Source organism: Cryptotermes secundus, unplaced genomic scaffold (assembly GCF_002891405.2).
Source record: "Cryptotermes secundus unplaced genomic scaffold, Csec_1.0 scaffold689, whole genome shotgun sequence".
In the NCBI taxonomy this organism is placed as follows: Eukaryota; Metazoa; Arthropoda; class Insecta; order Blattodea; family Kalotermitidae; genus Cryptotermes; species Cryptotermes secundus.
In genome coordinates this window covers 1,276,634-1,300,134 of record NW_019720574.1, presented here as the reverse complement: position 1 = coordinate 1,300,134, position 23,501 = coordinate 1,276,634, and the positions used below count along the sequence as shown (strand labels likewise).

Genomic DNA, 23,501 nt, shown 5'->3' with positions numbered 1-23,501 from the left:
CACCTGCTCACGCTGGTTCCTCGTTCACAGATTTTCTTCTTTTTCTTTTACCCTGAAGATGGAGGTGATACGTTCCTCTGAAACGTCAGTTAACACAATATCTACACAGCGCCACATCCCAGAAGACTGCTTTCTTCATAGTCACCACCTTGAAAACCTCAAATTTTGCATAATATTTGAGAGAGCCAAACACTTTAATTAATTCTGAGTAGCCACTGAGCGACACAGCCTTTGTTTCGAGCCTTCATGTCTGAGCATCTGAGCATGCAAAGTTATGTAGAGGAGGAGTGGGCATAGGTTTATTGCACTCTTTCACTACGTTGCCATACATACAACATGAGAGGGACCATAGTCTGTTTTGTATGATGGATTTTGTTATTTTCACAGCTCACCACATCAGGATATTTGCAATTTAAGAGTACAAGAATATGAAGTTTTATGTATGCCAGTAAGATATTCCCATAAGCATTACAGGAAGCCTACCAAGAGAACAACAGGTCACACTGAATGGACACATGTTTCAGGCTTTTCAAGTGGTGCCAGCAGTCACTAGAGGATGTGATCCATGGAAAGGAATTCCAGCATAGCTCATGAGACCATTGCCTGTATTTGAGAGGTCATTGGAGGGGACCATAGATAAACAACTGTTGAAGTTGCCAAGCTCATTATTATGTCACTTGGAATATGCAATCCGAGAACTTCACAAATATTTTAATTTACACTTTTAATGATGAATTAAATATTTGTTCTGATACACTATTTGATACAGTTCTGAAATAAAATAATGTTATTATGATGTACAGTCAGCGTACACCTTGTTCAGTCTCTTGTTGCACTTAGCATATTAAATTGTTATATGATCAGATGAATGTTGGAAGTATGAATTGAATAAAAATGTGATTTATTCAGATTCTGTTAATATTAACAGAATAAATATTCTAACTTCGTGAACCACATTTTTAAAAATTGTGACAGGTTACAAGCCTGCTCCAGTTTGTTTACAGATTACTGTGCTGAGGTCTTGGAAAGAAGTCTCATGGATTGACTCCCTCCAAATATCCCTTGATTGGGTTAACATATTCCCCAATCATCCAGCCATTTTAGTCTCACAGACATTGATAGTGTTAATGGTGTAATAATCTTTGCTAGCATCAAGTGCATTGGGCTGGTTGATATAGGCCAGAGTGTTGGAATGGAAACCAACAGCAGGCAAAAGGAGGAAGCTTGAGAGTCATCGTCATCATCATCATCATCACCACCACCACCACCACCCCTCCCCCAGCCATGGGATTGCTTTGCATGCAGTACCTTGTACTCCAAGGTTAAAGGAGATCATCTCTGCTATACATTTTTGAATACTCACAGTGAAGGACTGAGTATCTTGGGTGTAGGTTTTGAAATGTTGACGATAAAGGACTGAATATCTTGGATATGCATTTTTAAATTCTCAGAGTAAAATATTGAATATCTTTGATATAAACCTTGCAGTCCTTGCATAAAGAATGCTTTGGAAGTTTATTAAGTAGTTCTTTCAAACTGGTAACAGTTCTGACATGTATAATCAACTAACAGTTGTCAGACAATTGTGAATTTTGGTCATAATGATCCATAACAAAGCCAACGTAAGCTTTTAAAAGTACCTCTTATATCGTAAATCATTAATCATATTTTGATGAAATGTTAACATGTGAGATGTATGCATAACAGTAGTCTGCTGTCTTTATTTTTAGTCACGTTGACCATTTGCAAAGCCTATTTTACATAAGGTTAGGAATTAATTTTTTTTCATGTAAATCATAACTTGCTGTCAAACACCAAGACTGAGAATAATCCTTTATGTATGAATCAGATGAGGAATTAATCTCAGAAACTTAAACCCCCCAAAATATGTGCATTACTTTATTTTCAGGAATTTGTGGGTGATATAGCAAAGGCAGTTGTAGATTGCCCAAACGAGGAGTTTGTGGTAGAGTGTGTTGGTGTCCTAGGCAACATGACTTTACCAGACCTGGACTTCTGTCAGCTCATGCAGCGTTTCAACCTCATCCTTTGGGTCCAGAACATCCTCATCCCTGGTGAGAGTTTATATACAATACATGGTACAGTAATACTAGAATCTATGAGGAAATGATTTCTTGTTCTTTGTAAACTCTTTATGTTAGTGAAAGGCAGAAAGTAACAAGAGTCTGGTTCAGCTATAAATCTGTATGTACTCACTTATACCTGATCTTCTTTATGCCATAGGAAAATATGAGGATGACTTGGTCCTAGAAGTTGTCGTTCTGCTGGGGACAGCTGCTGCAGATGAGGGCTGTGCTATGCTCCTTTGCAAAGCGGATATTCTTCTGTCTCTCATAGAGCTCTTGAAAGGTAAACACTCAGATGATGCTGCTTGTCACATCTGGCATATTACATTTGTGTGGAATGTTTTTGATAAATATCTACCTTCTACCTCTCCTTTCTTAGCCTTTATCATCTGGAAATGAGAAATTTTGAATTACCCAGTACTACAGGACTTGTGGTGGGAATTTCACACGTAGGATAACAATGCAAGCATTGAAAAAGTGAGTGCCCTGGTAGCTGGACAGTGTCAAAATCACTGTTAGTGCAGTCTACAGCTGATGAAGGTTAATCCCATGTGATCTGTTGAATTAAATTGTGCTGTTCCTGTTTGTATGGTTCATCTATTGTAATGAACATAGAATTTCCACTGTATCAAAATTCTTTAAAGCTGAATAACTCCAGTGCGCAGGAACCATCTTAAGAATATGGTGGATGGTCAAAAAATGCTGTTAATATTCTGCAAGATTCAATACAGTGTTCACAAAAGCCCAGTCTTATATGTTTTCCTGTATCAGTTCAATCCATTCCTCACCCTCATACCCTGTCTTCTTCAGATTAGTTATTTCCCATGCAAGCTACATGGCTCACCTTATTTCCATGTGTGATAAATATTGTGACAGATATTGTGACATATTCCAACGAATGTGCATCCAATAATAGAAGGACCCCCATTGCTAGGTAACAGACCGGCAAACACATCTCGCAGCAATGAATATGCAACAGTAGGGTGTCCATTGCTAGGCAGTGCATGGGTGGACAAGCCTGACAACAATATAGGATATCCGTTGCTGAGCAGTTAATGTGTTTTATGTGGTTGGTCCATGCTGAGCCTGTGTAAGAAGCCGTGGAAACTGTTCAAGGAGAATTCATTAAGAAGATGGTGTTCAAGGCAGTGGAAGTGTTGAAGACTTACTTTATGTGTTATAGATGCTGTAACCTTGAATGTTGTAATTGCTTATGTGTGTAGGTACAGCAATTTTGAAAGTGTAATAACTAATTGTAGTGGTGAAGATCCGATAAATTGATTCATCTGATCCGGAACCCATTAATTTTTTGTTACGATGACCCTTATACATGGCAGTATAAAAAGTCTTTATGACATTTCATGACATTGTTTCTTTATGATGAGGGATTGACAGCCCCACACCCAATCAAGCCAGAGGGCCACCTTTTGTCAGATGTCCACAGTTGATTATTCAGCACATACTTCAGTAAATGTAGGTACCTGGATGCTGTCTCCTGCATCTGCAACCTGAAAGCACACTGTACCATATTGACAAGGGGCTCAATATGGAAAACGTTTCTGTTTAAAATCAGAACTTTTCTGACACAAGGAAACATTGAGGTGTAAATATCTACCTGAGAAGATGTGGCTCTTGATTTTCTGTACAGCTTATTTCATTTCCATTGCAGCCAAACAAGAAGACGATGAAATGGTACTCCAGATCATTTATGTGTTCTATATGATTTCTCGAACTACTACTACAAGAGATTACCTGATCAAAGAGACTGGTATCCTTTATTTGCTCATAATATGTTTATTGTCTACAGGATAATGGAGTGAATTACACAGCATCTGTCTTAAGTAGGTGTCAGTCTCCCAGAATTTATTTTTTGTAAGATTGCAGTTTTATTTGTATATGTGCGTTTCAAATTAATAATTTCAAAATGTTTGGACTGTAGTGGCATGATTTGGAATGCAGTCTGTTTCTTTACAGTAGAACTATTCTGGATGTGAAACCATCCCATAACTTTTGTAAGTACTTAGAATTATGCCGGACACTCAGCCATCTATGTGAGTTTTGAGGTTCTTGTTGTACTGAGTATCAAGATTACAATCTTCTTTGTTGCGACACTATTTAATTTGATTGATAGATGTATGCCGACATTTTGGATTATCCTGCTCCCTCCATCTTCAATGTATAAGAGTAAAGGTTCGGCCACACAGAGCGCTACATACGCTATGTTTGCTATATGAACAGAAAAATATCTCCCTTTATTGCCTATGTGACTGGCCACACAGACTTCCGTATGCTGTGTTCCCTATGTTACCTGTATCGCACAGTGTACACAGTGTACGTAGCGAACATAGCCGAATCTTTAGCCATGCAGGGAAGACAGATATGGATGGATGTAGGGATGGGAGGCCTGCAGGGCTGTGAACAAAATAGTAGGAATCAGTGTCTCTAAAACTGGCTCTTTTGTTAAGAGTAAAAGTCGAGGGGTAAAATGTAGAAATAGAGCAAAGAAAGGTGGGTAACAGACCAAAAGATAAATAAGTAAATGAGAAAAATAAAAACAGAACTAGAATGGAGATAAATAAGGAGAAGGAAATGGGTAAGAACAGAAAGCAAAGAGCTATGATAATAAGGGAAATTTAAGAAACATGAGATGGAGGACAGTGATTAAAGGAGAAAATTTAAAAAAGTGAGAGCTGAAGATGATACCACCTCTGGTCTAGTGGTCAAAGTTCCTGCCTACAGATCCAAAGGTCCTGGGTTCGATTCCTGGAGCTACCAGAGTTTCTGAGAAGTGGCAGGTCTGGAACGGCGTCCACTCAGCCTCGTGAGAATAATTGAGGAGCTGTTTCAAGGAAATAGCGGCTCTGGTGTAGAAAACCGAGATTAATGGCCATGGGGATCCATTGCACTGACCCCGTGACACCATCTATCAGCAAAAGTGAACACTAACTTCACCAACAAGTGGTGGTCGCTTGGTCAGTATAGTTCGCTTGCAGACTACAAGTAACAGAAGGTTTTTATATTATTATTATTATTAGCTGAAGATAGAGGTGCAGGGAGAAGGAATTAAGGAAAAGCAGAGTGGGCGGAAGAACAGAAGAGGACTTGAGGCCTCTGACTTGATAAGATAAGTGTTAACTGTTTTGCTTAAATGCCAGTTCACAAAAAACTGAACACATCACATTTATCTCAGATGATGTGCAGTGCTCAATATAATATTGGTTTAGTGATTAACCACTGTCACAAACTTTTAGAGACTCAGACATGGAGCTTCGGAGTACAGTAGGATGATTTTATTATTGGCTCATGAAAATAGTTTCCTTAACTCAGATCACAGAAGCTCCTGCATATTTGATAGACCTCATGCATGACAAGAATACTCAGATTCGGAGGATCTGCAATCATTGCCTCGATATCATAGCTGTAAGTTTGTACAAGGACAGTTTGGAAAGTAACTTCCTTTTATTTTAGGCAGCTGATGTAGGAATGGGGGAGAGTTCTCCCATGTGGAGTAGTGTCACATGACTCCTTACCTTGTAAACAATCACATACTGGTCACCTAGTGTTTGTTCTTGTCCCTACAAAATGAGATATGATGTGTCTTGTGATTTATAATCCCACCAGCTGCGAAATTTGTGCTGTTATCTGCTTTATTCACACTAAAAACATGAGTGCTGTGGAAGTCCGTTGTGAATCGATCACGGTTTACTGCCAAAATGTAAGGCAGTGGTGTAGAATGTTCAAAGATGAGTGAACAAATGAACAGATGTTCATGATGAAGAGCAAAGTGGTTGTCTGTCTGTAGTGAGTGAGGATCTTGTTCAAAGTGTTCATCAACAAAATTGTGAGAGCCAGTGCTTCACAAATTCAGAACTTTCATGTGAATTTCTCCAAATCACACACACTGTTCTCTATGAAATTATGCCAGTTGGGCTAGGTATCACAAATTTTGCGCTAGAGACGTTCTGACAATGCTTACAGGTGCGCAGAAAACACAGAGAATGGCTTCAGCTGTGATATTTTTAGAACAGTACCACAAAGATGGCAGTGAATTTCATAGTCACATCATGCAAGTAACAGGTGATGAAACTTGGGTTTCATTTGCGATTGTTGAAACCAAAGAATAGTCAAATCAGTGGATTCACATGCATTCACCAAACAAGCTGAAAAAGTTCAAAGACAAATGTTGCCTGCTAGAAAGCTGATGGCAACTGTTTTCTGGGACAGAAAAGGAATGCTGTTGGTGGAATTCATGCAACAAGGGACCACAATAACATCAGAAGCATATTGCAAAACACTAAATAAAGTACATTGGATCATGGTAATGCTGACATCTGGTGTAGTGCGCCTCCATGACACTATGCATGTGCATACACCTGCTTGCACTCGGAACACTCCTAGATCATTTTAAATGGCAGTTGTTGACCACCCTCCTTACAACCCTGATCTCACTCCGAGCCACCACCACCTGTTTACCTACCTGAAGAACTGGTTGTGATCACAGCGCTTCAGCAGTAATAAGGAGTTAATGAAAGGTGTCAAAACATGGCTGAGCTCACAAACAGCAGACTTGTTTGACACAGGCAAACAAAAACTTATTTCCTGATACAACATGTGCCTCAGTTCTGGTGGTGACTATTCTGAGAAGTAGCTTAAGTATGTACATATGGCCCTAGAAATGGAATCTCTCCTAAATGTAGAGATTTTTATAAGCTTTTTGTTGAAGAAGAATTAGTAATATGTTCTAGTGCATTGTGAAAGTTGGGCAAGCATTATAAACTGATGCATTGATAAAATTGGTTGTTACTGGTTAATTCAGGAATTCTGTATACATTTGATCAAGTAATTGATTTATAATTCTTTTAAAATGTCAATCTGGGAACTGATGGTATGCAGCCTGTAGTTCTTTTCATAAATGTCATTTGCATTGCCAATAATCTCTGTTCATACTTACTTACTCATGGAGCTGAACCCTTCTGGAGGAGCTGCCAATTCTGCAGCTACTCAATTCATCAGCATTTTATGGAACCGAAAGGTTCATTACCGTGTTCACAAGAGCCCTCCACTGGTCCCTATCCTGAGCCAGATCTATCCAATCTGTACCATCCCATCCTATCTCTCTAAGATCCATTCTAATATTGTCCACCCACCTACACCTTGATCTTCCCAGTGGTCTCCTTCCTTCTGGCTTTCCCACCAATATCCTATACGCATTCCTCGTCTCCCCCATTCGTGCTGCATGACCTGCCCACCTCCTCCTCCTTGACTTTATCATTCTAATTATACTTGGAGAAGGGTACAAGAAATATCTTTTCATATGCTTTTCTAATCTTCAGACTTCACTTTCATATGTCAAAATAGGTATTTCCAAAATTTCTATTATGTTTTCTACTTATGAGGTTTGAATATCTAATGCAGTGCTCTGGTCACTTGTGTACATCTGATATTTTCTTACATTTATTTCCATGTAACTTTGGTATTGAGAGTAGAGTTCCGTATTACCAAGGTTTGACGGTTTATGGTGATGGCATCAGTTCTTCCAACAGTAGAAAATAATATTACTCATAAATGATAATTCTTTATCATGGTATTGCATAAATGTATTGGCTTGTAACTGAGATGGTGACGTTCAGTTATTCAGTATAGAGGGGGTGGGTTTCCCCATGCACCGCGACTAATAGTCTGTTGTACGTCCCCCTTTAATTTCTGCTGTCGCCATACTGGTGCCATACCGATACTGGTGCCCGCTATCTCCCCTTTCTGCCAGCGAGGTCGGCCCTCTACTGGCAGTGGTACCCGACAATTCTCTCCTTTCTGCCAGCGAGGTCGGCCCTATACTGGCATTGGTACCCGACAATTCTCTCCTTTCTGCCCGCGAGGTCGGCCCTATACTGGCATTGGTACCCGACAATTCTCTCCTTTCTGCCAGCGAGGTCGGCCCTCTACTGGCAGTGGTATCCGACAATTCTCTCCTTTCTGCCAGCGAGGTCAGCCCTATACTGGCATTGGTACCCAATAACTTCCCCAGAGATGGTGATGTTAATCTCATTAGATTTTTTACATACTGGTAAGTGCTTAGAATTCTTGGTTCATCGTAAGGTGATGCAAATTGTTACAATGTAATGAGTGAATATATAAATGCACAGGATTGGAACAAGGAGTGGGCAGACCGAATCAAATTAGAAAAGTTCCGCTGGCACAACTCTCAGTGGCTTGACATGGTGGAGAGTTCAATGGATGATAAGGACTTTGGAATGCCAAATGAAGATTTGCCACCAGTCTTAAATGGAGATCTCATGCACCTGTACCCTACAGGTAATAGAGCTAATAATATTTTATAGTACAAATAATTGGGCCATGATTTGGTGATGAGAACTAAAATCATAATGTATTTTATTATTATTAGAGGGGGTGGGTTTCCCTGTGCAATTAGACCAGTTATTGGTCCAATGCGCGTCCCCCTTTAATTTCTACTGTTGCCATAACCTACTGGTACTGGTGCATGCTATCAGCCCCGTTCAGCCAACGAGGTCGGCTGTCAGTACCTGATATTTTCCCCATCTACCAGAGACACTGGAAACTACTTGGGTGGGAAATTGTTACCTAATTTTGCTCAGAGGTCTCCTAGAGGCATGAGGATCTTTTACGTGCCATAAATCTACGACACGGGACCCACGGCTTAAAGTCTTTCCCGGAGGACTTGTTCCCTGAATTTTTCCGCCCTTAAAAATTCCACAACCTCCGCCAGGTTTGAACCCGCGTACCTTGAGTCATGAGGTGGGAACGTTACCCCTAGACTATGGAGGCCACTAAATCATAATGTATCTTAAGTACAGTGGAACCTCGCTTAACAAGCATAATTTGTTCCAGAATCTTACTCGTAATGCGAAACACTCATTATGAGAGGTGCTCGTTAAGCAAGGTTGCACTGTATTTGACTGATCACTGGTGCTAACCTTTCAACCAGATACTAGCAAGTAGTGACTTATAACATTTCAGTTGTGGTTCACGTGGTACCAGTACTAGGGTGTATCATAAAGTTCTGAGGCAGACATATTTACTCAAGCACCATGTATAGGTGGGTAAGTAGATAACACTGCTGTGTACTGGCAATCCCACTGTGACACACTGTTTTCTGCTATACCTCAAGATTATTGTCACTGTGACACTGTAATTCCATAGATAAGTTCTGACATTTCCAAGGAACCTGCTGCTTTCATCTACAGAATAGACAATCCTCCTCCTGCCCTGAAGATGGAGGCAGCACATACTTCCAAAACACTGATAAACATCCATGAAACTACACACTTCCACATTCCAGAGGACACAGTAATTATCTTACAGATTAAGTGTAAATAAAGTACCAAAAAAAATGGATAAGCAGTGATATGCATTCAAACCTGTAGCAGCTGCAGTATGTTTATTATTTCATTTCCTTCTCCCCTTGAAATATACTTATTTATTTAGATATTTTCCTGTTTAGCCCTGCATGTCAGAATTGCAGTTTGTTGCAGTTTGAAAGCAATTCACAAATCCTTATCAACTCCTCACTCTGCTTTTTTTAACATAATTTAACTCGCTCTTGGTGAGTTTTAATGCTAAATGTGTGGGCAATGTGATTCGGTTGCATAGCTGTCTGTTATGGGAGAAGAAACTGTAACCTTAGCTGTGTTTTATGAATGGAATGGTGTCAGATAGAAAGAGGAATACATTGCAGAATCTTTTGGGCTTCATGGAAAAACAAATAGATCTCCACATGTTCTCCTCTAATGTATGTACTCTGTGTAAACAGATATTGATTGATACACATAAAGTGATAAGAAGTGTATATGAAGTGTTCCAGGAGGAAGTGGCTGAACTTTGGGATATTATTAAACAGCTGATTCTGAGAGAAAAATTTTATAATGGTTACAAAGTTAGGGATATTTTAAAATTCTCTTATCCAGAAATTGTCGTTGATAATCTACAACAGCATCTCTTGAATTGTCATTTGAGTATCCCTAAATGAAAAGAATATCAGCATATTTATTGTTTGAAAGGATAGTGGATGAAGTGCTTGTCAAGTGGGTGGGGAGTGTTTGCCACAAAACACAAGATATTGTGTGTAACACGCCACTGACTGTTCATGTCATTATGCGTGATGTGCCCATCATTACCATACACACCACCACTAATACAAAGCTCTCTTAATATTACATATGCACATGTGCTTCATTTTGGGTTTCAACATCTCCACAATTATGGAATTTACAGTTTGCTAGTGTAAACATTTATTGTAGTTTACAGTAGTAAAACAGTAAATTTGAAATTATGCTTATGAATTGTCACCTAGTTACAAATTCCACTTCACATTGTAATAAACATGGATTTTTAAAAATTATGTTAGGTCAAAAGATGTTTGAGGCAAAATTTTCAAAATTCATTGATTTGTGTCACACATATTGTATGAGTCTTTTTTATATAAACAAAGGAGAATAAACAAGGCTCATTTTGGATTCATTGATGTCATTGTTCAACACCTGTAACAGGATGCTTGTAGCACTGGTAAAATCATTCTGCAGCATATAATATGTGTAAGTGAAAATAAGTTATTAATAAAGATCTAAATAAATTAATGCACCATTTAATGTACGGATTGGCTTAGTCATTGTCGGAATGTTATCATCCTTATAACTTTTATGGCGTATTTTTTTTTCCTTTGGCGTTACAGCCCTCATTTGGGCCTGGGCCTACCTCCATGAAACTCCATTTCACTTCGGTTTACTAGATCTTAGACATACGGTAGGACTCCTTGGGCGGGTGATCAGTTTGTTGCAAGGCCTCTACCTGTACACAAACACAGAAAAACGCACACAAACATCCATGCCCTGAGTGGGACTCGAACCCACGATCCCGGCTTCTGAGCGAGCAAAGACAGTGCATGCCTTAGACTGCTCGGCTACCGTGACCGGCAATGTATAAGAATAATATATAAGAATTCAGTTCGTACCTCACAGGAAACAGAACCGAACCCAAGATCCCGGTTTCCAAGCGAGCGAAGACAGTGCATGCCTTAGACCGCTCGGCTACCGTGACCGGCTTTATGAAGTATACATAAAAATAATACATATAGGTAGTTTTCATAAAATCACTTTATTACATGCCAACCTTTACATCTAAATAAATTTTATGTGAAAGATTTTTTAATAGTATATCTAATAAAATACAAACAAAATGATATGTTCTTGTGCTTGTAATTATGTTTGTTAATTATGGACTTCATGGTGCTCTACATTAAGAATTTTAGGATCCATTTCTACCTTAACAGTTTGGCACAAAATGGATCAGATTAAAAGAAAACGAAACAGAGATTTATCTTCCTGCTGGAGTTTGTAGTTGCGTGTTATATGATATATAAGCTATAGTATTTACTAGAGGTACTCTTCTTTATGTTCACAGGATCACAGATGTCGCTGAGTATACCCAGTGAAGATGGTATCAGAGACAGTACTACAGAGAATGTCATTAGACCAAAAAGTGGCAGGTAAGCATTCTTAGTGTACGAAACATTGATGAGGCAGAAATTGTACTCTGGAAGTTCCCACCATCCTATGCTGACCAGCATTATAGTGCAACCAAGCACAATACAACCTTTACAGCTTGAGAATTGAGGTAACAGGGCTATATATATTGTATGCTGTAGTTATGAAGTCTTAGTGTTGTCTTCCAGGCTATCAGAATTACATGACAGTGGTGTAAAACAGTATTTCTGTGTGTGTGATACCACCTGCCATTTTCATAAATATAGTAATCCTTTGCCAACTTCAGATTTCATGTATCTGCAATTTTTCATTTATATCCTCTCTTTTTTTTTTTTTTGGTGACCTATGATGTAATGTGCATAGGCATTGCTATGCAACAGTAACAAGATGGGCAGTTATATCAGACCCATCTCTAGGCAGTGGTTCAGTAAACACATTCCTGCATCAACGGTTACGCATGTAACGGGAAGTGGTGTTGTCTCTGCCGAGGAATTATAAAGAAGAGAACTGGAGCAACCAGTCAGTTGAGATCTACAAGGGAGGCTGAGAAGAGATGGCACTGCAGTTCAATTGATAGTTGGCAAGAGTCCTGCACAGGAGTCTGTGAAGATCAGACCTGAGCACATGAAGCTGAAGAATCTCCATTGTTAGAACCATTGCTAGGGAGTGGCTGGTGAAGACAGCAGGCTGGAAAAGGTTTAGTGGGTGTTGTGTTGATCTATGAATTGTGGAGATTATCAGTGGCGCTGTAATTACTTGTACTTATGAGTCGCATGTATAAGTAGTCAAATCTATTCATCAGTCAATATCCCATCTCTAGTCACACATTTATTGCGACTGTATTTACTCCCAATTTCTGTCACACAGATCACATTGTTGGCTTCTGCACCAAGAGACCTGCATTTGCTGAGAGGTAAGGTCAGCAGTACATGAAATCTGTTGAACATCTTTCATACAACCATTGGAATATGGCTTTCGTGATACTTTTGCTCCCGCGTGATGGTGAAAAGTTCAGTGTCAAGATTTTGATGCATTTACAGATTTCCAATGCTTTTCAGTATGTGAAAGTGGGCTTCATAATGCTGTCTGTACAGTATAACCACTTTAATATGCATCATCATTCTCTGACCATTGCAGCCTAAATGTGAAAAGTATAATTTCATACCACCTGTTTATTTGTTGCTTTGTTCACTGTGTAGGTACAGTCGAGATCTTGAGTCAGAGTTTGGAGATGGGGAACAGTTGCTTCAAGGCAAGTCTTCGTCTTGTCTATCTACAAGCAACAGCAACGAAGATCTTGTGCGTAATGGTCTCAACAACCTGGTCCTGGGTCCAATTCTGTCAGAAGCTGAATTTGACACCACGGGCCAAAGTCAGTATGTAATGATCTAAGTCATGTCAGAAAATATATGTCTTTTCAACCATAAAAAGTGACAGTCACATGGATAGACATAATTTCCTGACAATGACGAGATCAGAAAGGATGTTTCATGTAATGACCTTACCCAATGTTAATGTTTCTTACGTGACATGTCTTGTGGTTTTTGTGGGAGTTCTGAAATCAAAAAGAAAGTTCAGCATTGCTAATGCCATTTTTGGACTACTCATTTACATGATTGCATATGTGCTTGAAATCACATTTTTTTGATGTGTGCCATTATGTTCTTTTGATATTACATATACTATATACATATATATGTAAAATGTAAGCAATATTTGTTGTTCATGTAGCAGCTTATTTAAATTTGTTAACTCTGTTATTCCACCTTGTTGCTTTGTTAATTGTATGCATCTAGATCATTTTTAATAGATGGCTCTTGTTGATAAAGCTAAAATGTGCAATTCTAGTCATACAATTTTTGTATGTTTATAGTGTTTTTTCTGCAGTTATATATTTGTTTCATATTGAAATGTACCGTGACACAATGATATGTACTGCATTTATTTTTTAGATTTATTTATTTTCTTCTGTAAAGAATTATTTGTATGTTCAGTCATTAAACTTCATGATGAATGTATGTTTTATCGAAGTTGCATTTTTTTAGATTGAAGGAAAATATTAAATTGTCTATGGAGAACTCCATTACTCTCTGTTCATCAGTAATACTGTGTCATCTGCAGCGTATTCTGAATACATTGATTGCAAAGTAAAAGATTTCACTTGAATTCAGGAAGTCCTTTGAAGGATTAGTGGGGCCAGTTGTCGTGAATGAGATTCTTCATGGATTTCCTCATTGCTTCCGGTTGAATATCAGGACAGTGTCTTATAACTGGAATACTGTTTCGGTGTTGGTCTTCATAAATACAAAACTATAATTTTACCTGTGGTTCTGTATGGGCATGAAACTTGGACTCTGACATTAAGGGAGGAACTGGGGGTGTTTGAGAACAGGGTGTTGAGAATATTTGGACCAAAAAGAGAGGAAATGATGGGAAGTTGGAGAAAACTACATAATGAGGAGCTTCATAACCTGTACTCTTCACCAAATGTAATTAGAATGATGAAGCCAAGGAGCATGAGATGGGTGAAGCATCTAACATGAATGAGAGAAGAGGAATGAATATAAGATATTGGTGGGAAAGCCAGAAGGAAAGACCCCATTAGGAAGCCCAAAATGTAGGTGGGTGGATAATATTAAAATGGATCTTAGAGAGGTAGGATGGGATGGTATGGATTGGATTGATCTGGCTTAGGATATGGACCAGTGGGTGGCAGTATAGGTTAATCTAATCACGTTCCAAAGTGATGGTATCTGAATGCATGCAAGTGGAGAAGGTTGAGGCAAGAAGTTGTGTGGAGAGGTACTTCTCTAAGTGCAGGTAATAAAAAAACTTGGTACATATGACATAGTCATGCAGAAAATACAGCTATTCTCTTGTTGCTATATATGAACTTCACTTAAAAGGATACTAATGCCTGCCTCTGCCTCATGTTTCATAAAATTTTACACATTATATACTGATCTGGACTGCCTCTGTTGTCTAGTGGTCAGCGTTCCTGGCTGCAGATCCAGAGGTCCGGGTTCGATTCCTGGCACTACCAGTTTTTCTGACAAGTAGTGGGTCTGGAACGGGGTCCACTCAGCCTCGTGATGATAATAGAGAAGCTCTTTCAAGGAAATAGTGGCTCCGGTCTAGAAAACCGAAATTAACGGGCATGGGGATTCGTTGTGCTGACCACGCAACAACCTCTGTCTGCAAAAGTTGGCACTAAACTTCGCCACAAGCGGCACTCACTCGTTTGGTATAGTTCGCTTGCGGACTAAAATCACGGAGTTTGTATACTAATCTGTCCCCCCCCCCCCCCAAGTTCCAGATTTAAAGTGTAACATTTCTCATGATGGTGGCATTTGATGGTATGGCCATTACAAGAATATTTGCCTTATACAAAGCTTGGAAGAACACTGAACTGTTTCACCTCTCTGCTGATCAAGAAACTGGATCCCGTCATCTGTTTTACTGCACAAAAGAGCAGGATATTCTTTCTGAGTGTATGTCATGGGAATAAAGTGAGACATGGTCTTCCCATGAAAATGTTATGAGAATTTTAAATGGGAACAGATAAAGTTTCCTGTTACTGGCAGGGAAAACATTTCTTGAACACTGCAGTTTGAGGATACAATGGGGTACCCAAAAGAAACCGAACTAATTTTTTTGTGGGCAGAGCTTTTGTAGTACCGCGTTTTGCCGCTATGAGCACATAGAGCTAATATTCCTGAGTCGATAAGCCGACTACCGTTGCTTCAGAAGGTAAGGACTAGTTTCGGCAGAGTTTATAGTGACAACTGTTTTGTGTGATCGTCGTTTTTGCAATGGCTGATTTTCGTGAACAGCGTGCAGCAGTGAAATTCTGCTTTTTGCTCGGGAAAAGTGGAACAGAAACTCTTGAAATGTTAAAAACGGCACACAAGGACGATTCTATGGGGAAAACTCAAGTGTTTGAGTGGTTTTCCCATTTCAAAAATGGTGAAATGTCAATTGATGACAAACCTCGTTCTGGTCGACCTTCTGTTTATTGTGAACTGGAAAGTAGATGAATGTGTGGGAGTAATGTTTTCAGAGAAACTGCCTGAAATAATACTCCTTTGCTTGTATTTCCACATGCATAGAATTCCCCATTTGACAGATCTCTGGGAAAAATGATTTTTCTCACTCTAGATAGAGGTTAATAAAAAATTATATAATGACTGCTAATTGTAACTACTAACTCTTTCACTTATTGTAAGCTTCTTCTGGTTCATAGATTCTGTAACAAACAATGAGGAAAGAAATACTATTGACATTCAAACCTCACACAAATCACTTGTGAAAGATTATAGCTGAGAGGGACATTTGGTAACAAAATACGAATACCATATGTTTCAACCGCGATCACACTATATTGACTTGTGAAGCCCAAGCATTGCTTACACTAAATTTGGGTTATTTACTGGATTGAAATTTGCTAATTATGAGGTATATTGCTTATATGGGACTTTGCCTTGGACCACAAGAAATATTCATGGAATACAGGATGTCACTCAGTGTGGAAACGCCAAATTGGGATTTCACTGCAGTATCTTTTGTTAGGAATTCATATGTTAATCAGCTGCCAAATGTTATGATATAGTGCTTACCATTTCTGCCCATATTTGAAAGATTCCAGATTACTGAACAGCAGTTGTTATGCAGGACCTACTAGAGGCTCAAACTTACTGTGGAGGATAACAATCTCCGTGTTCCCTAATTTACAGGAGCAGAAATGAAGTTTTCAGTGTAACCATACAATTTCAATCAAACATTGGAGGTAAAATTCGTACTTTTTGCATTCATGCTTCTTTCCTCTTTACCCAATGAAATTTGTTGTGTTTGTGTGAAGCAAAAATAGCAATGATCTATTATGTCGTTTCCTGTAGTTTACACATTAGTATAACTTCCAGACATATTACACAAGAAGGACATGCCCTGAACATCTGAGTCAACATTTTTAGTTACATAATGTTACAAACAGCAGTGGGAACTATGTCTGATATTTCTTAGCTTGTGTGTTCATTGCAGTCCTTTGTCTCATTTCTTTCACTCAAGGTTTTCCTCAGTTAACATTCAGACCCACTGTCTGCTGTAGAATTACGCACATGTGAGAGGACTTTTTCAATTTGAAATTAAAATTGAGGTGAACATCAGTTTTCTGTACAAGATAATTTTACTTTCTCATATACTATACAGTGTGTGTATATATATATATATATATATATATATGAGAAAATATTGTGGTTGTGAAAAATATCAATCTTGAGATTTTGGTGCATTTGCACATTAGAAGCCCCACTGAAAAAGAAAAGTTCATGTTCACTATTTAAGAGTTTTCATATAAAGCAAAAAATAAAGTTGTTCTTCAACTCTCTAAAAAGTTTTTTTAATTGAATGATGGAATGTGGTTTCATAAATTAAGTGCTTATGCTGTTATTAATTTATAATACAAAATATCCTTAAATACATAGAATAATAAAACCTGAAAGTCATATCCCACTTTCTTAACTCTGGCTGATGATACATAGTACAAGTTGCTGACATTCTAGAAATTTTGGTTTATCAAAATCTATCCTAGGAAGTGATCGTCTAAAAATAATTCATCTTGGACAACATTCTCAGTATAGCCGTATGTCGATGAGCCCAAAAATGATTGCTCTCCCACAGTTTCATAGGTCTGTGCATTTCCATGTTAGCATGTAGAAGTGATGTAAGAATTTTAAATAAGCACTAAAACTTAATGTATCTGACTGTATTGGAGTGGTATGTAAGTGATTATATATTATGGCACTAGATGTTTACATTCTTTGAGAACTGTAAATATGCTGTATGCAGAATCACACATGATTCCTCATGAGTGTAAGTCAGGTGCATAAGAAAATAACCTTTATTAGGCAGAGTACTATGTTAATGGGGGGGCACTATGCTACAAGCCTGAAGGTCGCAGGTTGAAGTCCTGATGAGGTCATTGGATCTTTCAGTTGACCTAATCATTCTGACTTCACTATGGCTCTGGGGTCAACTGAGCCTGTGACAGAAATGAGTACCACGAATCTTCCTGGGGGGTGCATAAGGCTGACAACCTCACTATTATCTGTGAATTGTTTGTCTAGAAAATGTGGGAGCCTCAACTTCTCACAACCCTATGGGCCTCCATGGCCTGTTACAGGATAGCTTTACCTATGTTCACAGTCCAGCTAGCTGAGCATTGCATTTTTCAATTCCATTGTCATTATTTTCTTGTTAAAATATGGCTGCCAACCCATAGAAGCAGGAGATTTGAAGTTTCTCATTCATGGACAGTAAACTATTACCCTGAATTAAAATACGGTTTTCAGCCACATAGTACTGGAATATTTAAAGTCCCTGTGCCTGGACAATAAAGTTTAAATTAACCTGGTCTGTTAGTTGAAATGAAGTCAGGCCTTTTTCTATGTATATATCAGTAGGAATTGGTCTTATTCAAGAAACTGCTTGATTCACTGCCGACATCACAAGAAGCTTGATAATGGTTGCAGGAACCTAATTTGCTGTCTTTTATTTGTAACAGAAATGTGTGTTGTCATTGACACCTGTGTTTACGTAGCTGCGATTGTATTATGTGTGCATGTGACATGATCATGGGTATAAAAGAAAATGAAGATAACCCAGCAAGTGAATTCAACAAAATGAAACATTTACTGCTTCTTATATTCTCAGCGTACATCATGTACATGGCAGTTGCAGTTCCGGTAAGGATCTTCATCAGAAGTTTATAGGTATAGTTATAGGTATGAAATAGAGAGATTGTGAAAGTAGATGGTTCAGCATAGGATTTAAAGGTGAGTTTTTTTTGCATTCTGTGCATTAAATAAAGGAACTGAACGCAATATCACAATTTCTCTTTCCCAACTCCAAAACTATTCAAAGGATGTTGTAAAAATTGTCTCTGACCATGTTAAACAGTTTTCATAAAATTTAATTTTGGAACAGGACAGTAAACTATAGGATCAGAATACCTCAGTATAGCAATGAGCTGGATGGCTGGGGTTCGATTCCCGGCAGGGGCAAGAAATTTTTCTCTACAGTGTCCAGACCAGCTCTGGGGCCCACACAGCCTCCAATTTTTTCATGGCTTAGTGCTTAATTAATTAAGCACAGGGACAGCTTTACCTTTTATTAGTAAACTATAACCCTTACTTTACATGATGCTAAAATTGAACTTTTATCAAATTTCTAGAAATTATCATCATTAGTACTGTATTTGTAAAGTCAAAATTCCCTACTTACTTTTGTTTTCCTTTACCTTTACTACTCTCTTGTGGAAAGGGGCACGCAGTAGCATAGTGGTTGAGGCACTATGCTACAAGCTGGAAGGTTGCGGGTTCAAGTCCCGATGAGGTCACTGGATTTTTTCAATTGATCTAATCCTTCCAGCCACACTATGGCCCTGGGGTCTACACAGTGGGGTACCATTTTCTTGTTATTTCCATTGTATTCATTGTATTTTACTGTAGTGGGTCTAAAGTCCTTGAGCTTTTCTTCTTATTTCAGGTGGAGAGACGTTATTTGGTTGCTTCTCGAGGAAGTGGTGTAAGTTGTAGATCATATTTTTTGGTAACTTAAATCAAATTGTTAGAAATTATGGAATTTTGCTGTGAGGTAAAGTGGCCCCAGAATCATCCTTGAGGTATGATTGAATGGCATGACTATCCCAGTTTATGAAGTCTGGTATAGAACAGACATGAAACATGGTGACCCTATATTCATTTGTGAATATGAAGGTCCTTAAATACTACTCTCTCATTTACCCCTGTCTTTAATGCAACTTAAAACTATTCACAATCTCTTTAATTTGAAATAACATTAAATTCACATCAAATGCTACATGTTTCTGCCTTACTTGGCCATCTTCAGGCGTGTGTTCACTGTTTCCATGCTATTGCATATCGTTGTTAACACTAAAATGTGAGAGCACAAACATGGCTGTCAAAAAAGGAAAATAACGCGGAATGGAGAGACAGCTTTATTCTCAGATATTTTAGTGTGAGCATCGATATGCAATAGCAAGGAAATGTATTGACTCCAGATCTAGTATAGTGTGATGGTTCTCATGCCATAAACAGTTGTCTGAAGATGACCGAGTAAGGCCGAAACATGTAGCAATTGATGTGATACTGTGAACATTCGCATTAAAGACGCAGGTGAACGAATGAGCAATACATCACTGCAACAGAATGCTCAAGTAGTCCTTAAATACAGTCAGTATAGTATTGATAAATAATGGCAACTGCCCATATTAACATCCTAAGTATAAATATAAAGAGAAAGATCAAAGACTGGAAAGTATTTTGGAATCCATTATATTGGCATGCTTCTTGTTTTGTTATTATGTGCTTTTGAAAATCCATGCCTGTACAGTAGGGCTTTGCTGATCATGAGAATGAGTCCAACTGACCTGCTGTTTGCTAATTCTTTCCCCCCCAGGTTTAACTACTGGATCAGGGACAAGGTTTATTAACTCTAAAGCAGAATGGTAACTACATGTACCACCTGCTTTAACATTAAAACCTATGCATATTTTCCAGAGAGTGTATTTATTCAAATTGTATGAATCCCAGAATAAACAATGATAATTCCTTAAACAACATTAGCCAGTTGGTCTTTTTCGTGGAGAGCCAGGTTTCTACCTTACAAAGTTTGAACCTGAAAAGCTCCCCATGTCTCCAGACAACTGAAATTAATAAGGGTAACATGTAAGATGTAGAGGCACCACACTGAGTGATCTCAGGTTTAAAGTTTAGTTTGAAACTTCTTAAGGCTGGTTGTGTTTCATGTAATCAGCCATTCAGACATGGTTGGTAAAACATTCTGGCCATGCTTTATCACACATAACATGGAAAAGTATCCTGGCTTTTCATTTCTGATTAGTTCTTGTAATAATCTGCCTCTGTATAAAAACTGTAATGATCTGAACTCTGAGGAAGGAAACACACTTATGTAAATCCTTATACAGGTCTTGTACAGTATATTCCCATGTTATTTACTCATGTACAGTAACATTCTCATCAATTCTGTTACAGTGTCTAAACTTAAGACAGATATTGACTAGACTCATGTAGTGGTAATGCTTTAAACTTGTATCTGGGAAGTGCCCAGTTCAAATCTCAGCTTGCAGACAGAGTATGTTGAGTCTTTCATGGTTTTACTGAGTCCCTCCAAGAAAATGCCAGGATAGTGTGTCAGTTACACCATGACTGTTTTCTTCCAAATCCATCTCAATTCATTATTCACCAGTGATCCTACCATTTGACACCACATTGTCCAAAATGACCCCCCCCCCCCAAAAGGGCACACATGTTGAACTCACTGGTGAGATAAATGTATGGTAGTTAATTAACTGTTCAGCTCGTCAGTCATACGGTGCTCACAAATTTTTTTATAGGGGCTCTGTGTCTCAGTCCCATACAAAAAACATCCATTCTCAAATGTTGTTCAGTGTTTGTTTGCTTAACCTCATTTTCTTGCAAGTCTTGGACACTCCCTGGCCTCCACACCAAGAGTTAACAGTTGTTTCCTGAATGTTACTCACATTCACAAGACATAAGATCCTAAGAGGTTGTGATGATGGTACATTAGTACAAATATGTTTCTGGACATTATCCATCATCCTAGCTTTATCTAAAAACACTGTCCTATTTATTTTTCAAAACATAAGTATTCTGCAAAATAAACAGGACAGTGTTAGATAAAGACAGACTGATGGATACTATCAAAGGCACAATATTTGCATTTACAAGACATAATTTGAACTACAAGAACCTCAAAATGAGAGCCATTCTGAAGATAAAACGTTTTTAACAAGCTTTACATGCATTGATTGAAAATTTGATGTATTTTTTTATTGCTAGTGGGATGGGACTAAGTCCCTTGTACTGCAGCCACTTCTGGCCTATTGTACCAGCCCCAGATGATAGGTGAGGGTGATTGTGGAGCAATTGGAGGAATGAAGATTGGCAGGGGAAACCGAAGTACTAGGAGAAAACCTGCCCCAGTGCCACTTTGTCCACCACAAATCCCACTTGACCAGACCCAGGATCGAACCCGGGCCACCGCGATGGGAAGCCAGCGACTAACCGCTTGAGCTATGGTGCTGCCAAATATGATGTAAACCCTTGTTGAAAAAACCACCTCCAGCATGACCAGTATCCTACAGAAACAGTCAGGGCTCTAGATTAGCCATTTTCAGATGAGTTCAGAAATATGAATCTCATAATTGGCAAAGTCTCACTGTATAATACAATTTATGTGTTATACTTGGTAGTAACTGTTTTCCTTCTTTTTTGTTTTTACAGAATATAACATTTGTTCCACTTTATGAAGCGTTGTTTGGCTCCAGGCCCTATGTTCTCTTTGGCTGATTACATTCACTTTGCATCTTACAATAATGAGAGAGTCATCCTACAGCAGCTACAGTGAATAAAATGTTAATATATGAACATAAATGACTTTAAGTTTATTAAACAGTTCCTTGTGTTTCTACCTTTCACCACATAAATACAAACACCAGAATCTGTACTGTACTCCTTTGAAGGTTAGTATGGTCTGTAAGAAACAAGTTGTGTTAAGATCCATTATTCTGCTGCTTATTCATCATGGCCAATAACACTGACATTAACCTGCTAGTAAATAACCTACCAGTCAGGAAACATTGTGAGCTGGATTCAAGACAAGTGTTCATGATTCTTGACATGCATCATGAACTGATTTCTTAAAACCAAGAGTTCAGTTCTCTCAAGAAAACAGATTAGGAATTGGTATGATTGCAAATATAACCATAATTAATTTGATGCAAAATTCTTCTTGCTCATTTATCATCATGCAAGCAGATGGGTGTGAAAAGTTGATTTTATATGGTAAAAACCAGCAAGGTCAGTTCTTCAACAATAAATAAATATACTTTGCCTATTACCTGTTGTTAGTGAACTGAGCTGGGCTCATAACTGATAAAATGATCAGTTGTACCAGAATTTTGGGGATAGCCACAGATTAATGTACAAGGTGTTTTATGAGAAAAGTGCTCACTTGTAGAGCTGTTGTTTCCACCAAAAGAAATTTATAATTCTGATGACTTCCTTTCCTCGGAGTTTTCTTTTTTTCATATTGATCTTGATGTTCATTATTGCAGAGGCAAATCTGACAATTGTTGACAAAGGCATGAAATATTTCTATTTCATTAAGTATGTCATACAAAAATATTGCAAATAAAAGTTTAAGGCTTTACTGAGATCCATATTTATGTCGCAAATCCTGTTTCCGTTAGACGAGGAATTTTTTTAAGATTTAATAACGTCTGATTTGGGCCTGAAGTGCATGAGAGCTACACTGTACTAATAAGGTCGAAGATCCAATTACCTACATAAATGTTATTTAGTTCCCACATATGTAATTTCATTTAAATATGTTTAGTGGTTTTGGAGATACTATGAATGGACAGACATTGGCAAAACTAAAAATTTCCCATACTGCACACTTTTAAACCAATTCATGCAAAGAATTCAGAAAAGTTCAGCGTTTCATAACAAACATAACAAACTTCCGCCATTCACCAACCAACCAGCGAAACTCCGGGAACAACTGCCATCTATGAGTGATGGTTTTAACTACATACATGCAACAAAGGAGTATAGGCGCGTAATGCAACGACGATGCAGTTTGTAAGTGGGAAATTACAAAATGTCTGTTTTGATAAATTTTAAGTCTTAAAACAGAGAATTATGATCGATTGCAGATTAATTCTTTAATGACTTTGAATAAATTTTAGTTGTTTGGTACCCTGGAATGAGGCAGAAGATAGTCACTAATGGAGAATATGAATCGAAGTGAAAGCGTCTCATTTCCAGGTACT

The 23,501-nt window shown here is 38.2% G+C and overlaps 1 protein-coding gene and 1 long non-coding RNA gene across 3 annotated transcripts in view; both read left to right on the top strand.

Annotated features, from left to right (window-relative positions):
- The window catches only part of LOC111869539 (kinesin-associated protein 3), a 34,211-nt gene extending 20,580 nt beyond the window's left edge, over window positions 1–13,631 (top strand). For both annotated transcript variants that reach the window (XM_023861165.2, XM_023861157.2), the window contains exons 11-17: window positions 1,910–2,075; window positions 2,245–2,370; window positions 3,757–3,855; window positions 5,422–5,507; window positions 8,231–8,399; window positions 11,523–11,607; window positions 12,805–13,631. In XM_023861165.2, coding sequence (XP_023716933.1) covers window positions 1,910–2,075; window positions 2,245–2,370; window positions 3,757–3,855; window positions 5,422–5,507; window positions 8,231–8,399; window positions 11,523–11,607; window positions 12,805–12,997 — 924 coding nt within the window. In that variant the 3' untranslated portion in view covers window positions 12,998–13,631. The remainder of the gene's footprint in view (window positions 1–1,909; window positions 2,076–2,244; window positions 2,371–3,756; window positions 3,856–5,421; window positions 5,508–8,230; window positions 8,400–11,522; window positions 11,608–12,804) is intronic.
- Window positions 13,632–16,742: 3,111 nt separating this feature from the next.
- LOC111869618 lies at window positions 16,743–22,882 on the top strand. The gene is made up of 4 exons (XR_002843695.2): window positions 16,743–16,757; window positions 18,165–18,345; window positions 19,148–19,186; window positions 21,949–22,882. It is a non-coding gene; the product is annotated as an uncharacterized LOC111869618 (long non-coding RNA).
- Window positions 22,883–23,501: the final 619 nt, after the last annotated feature.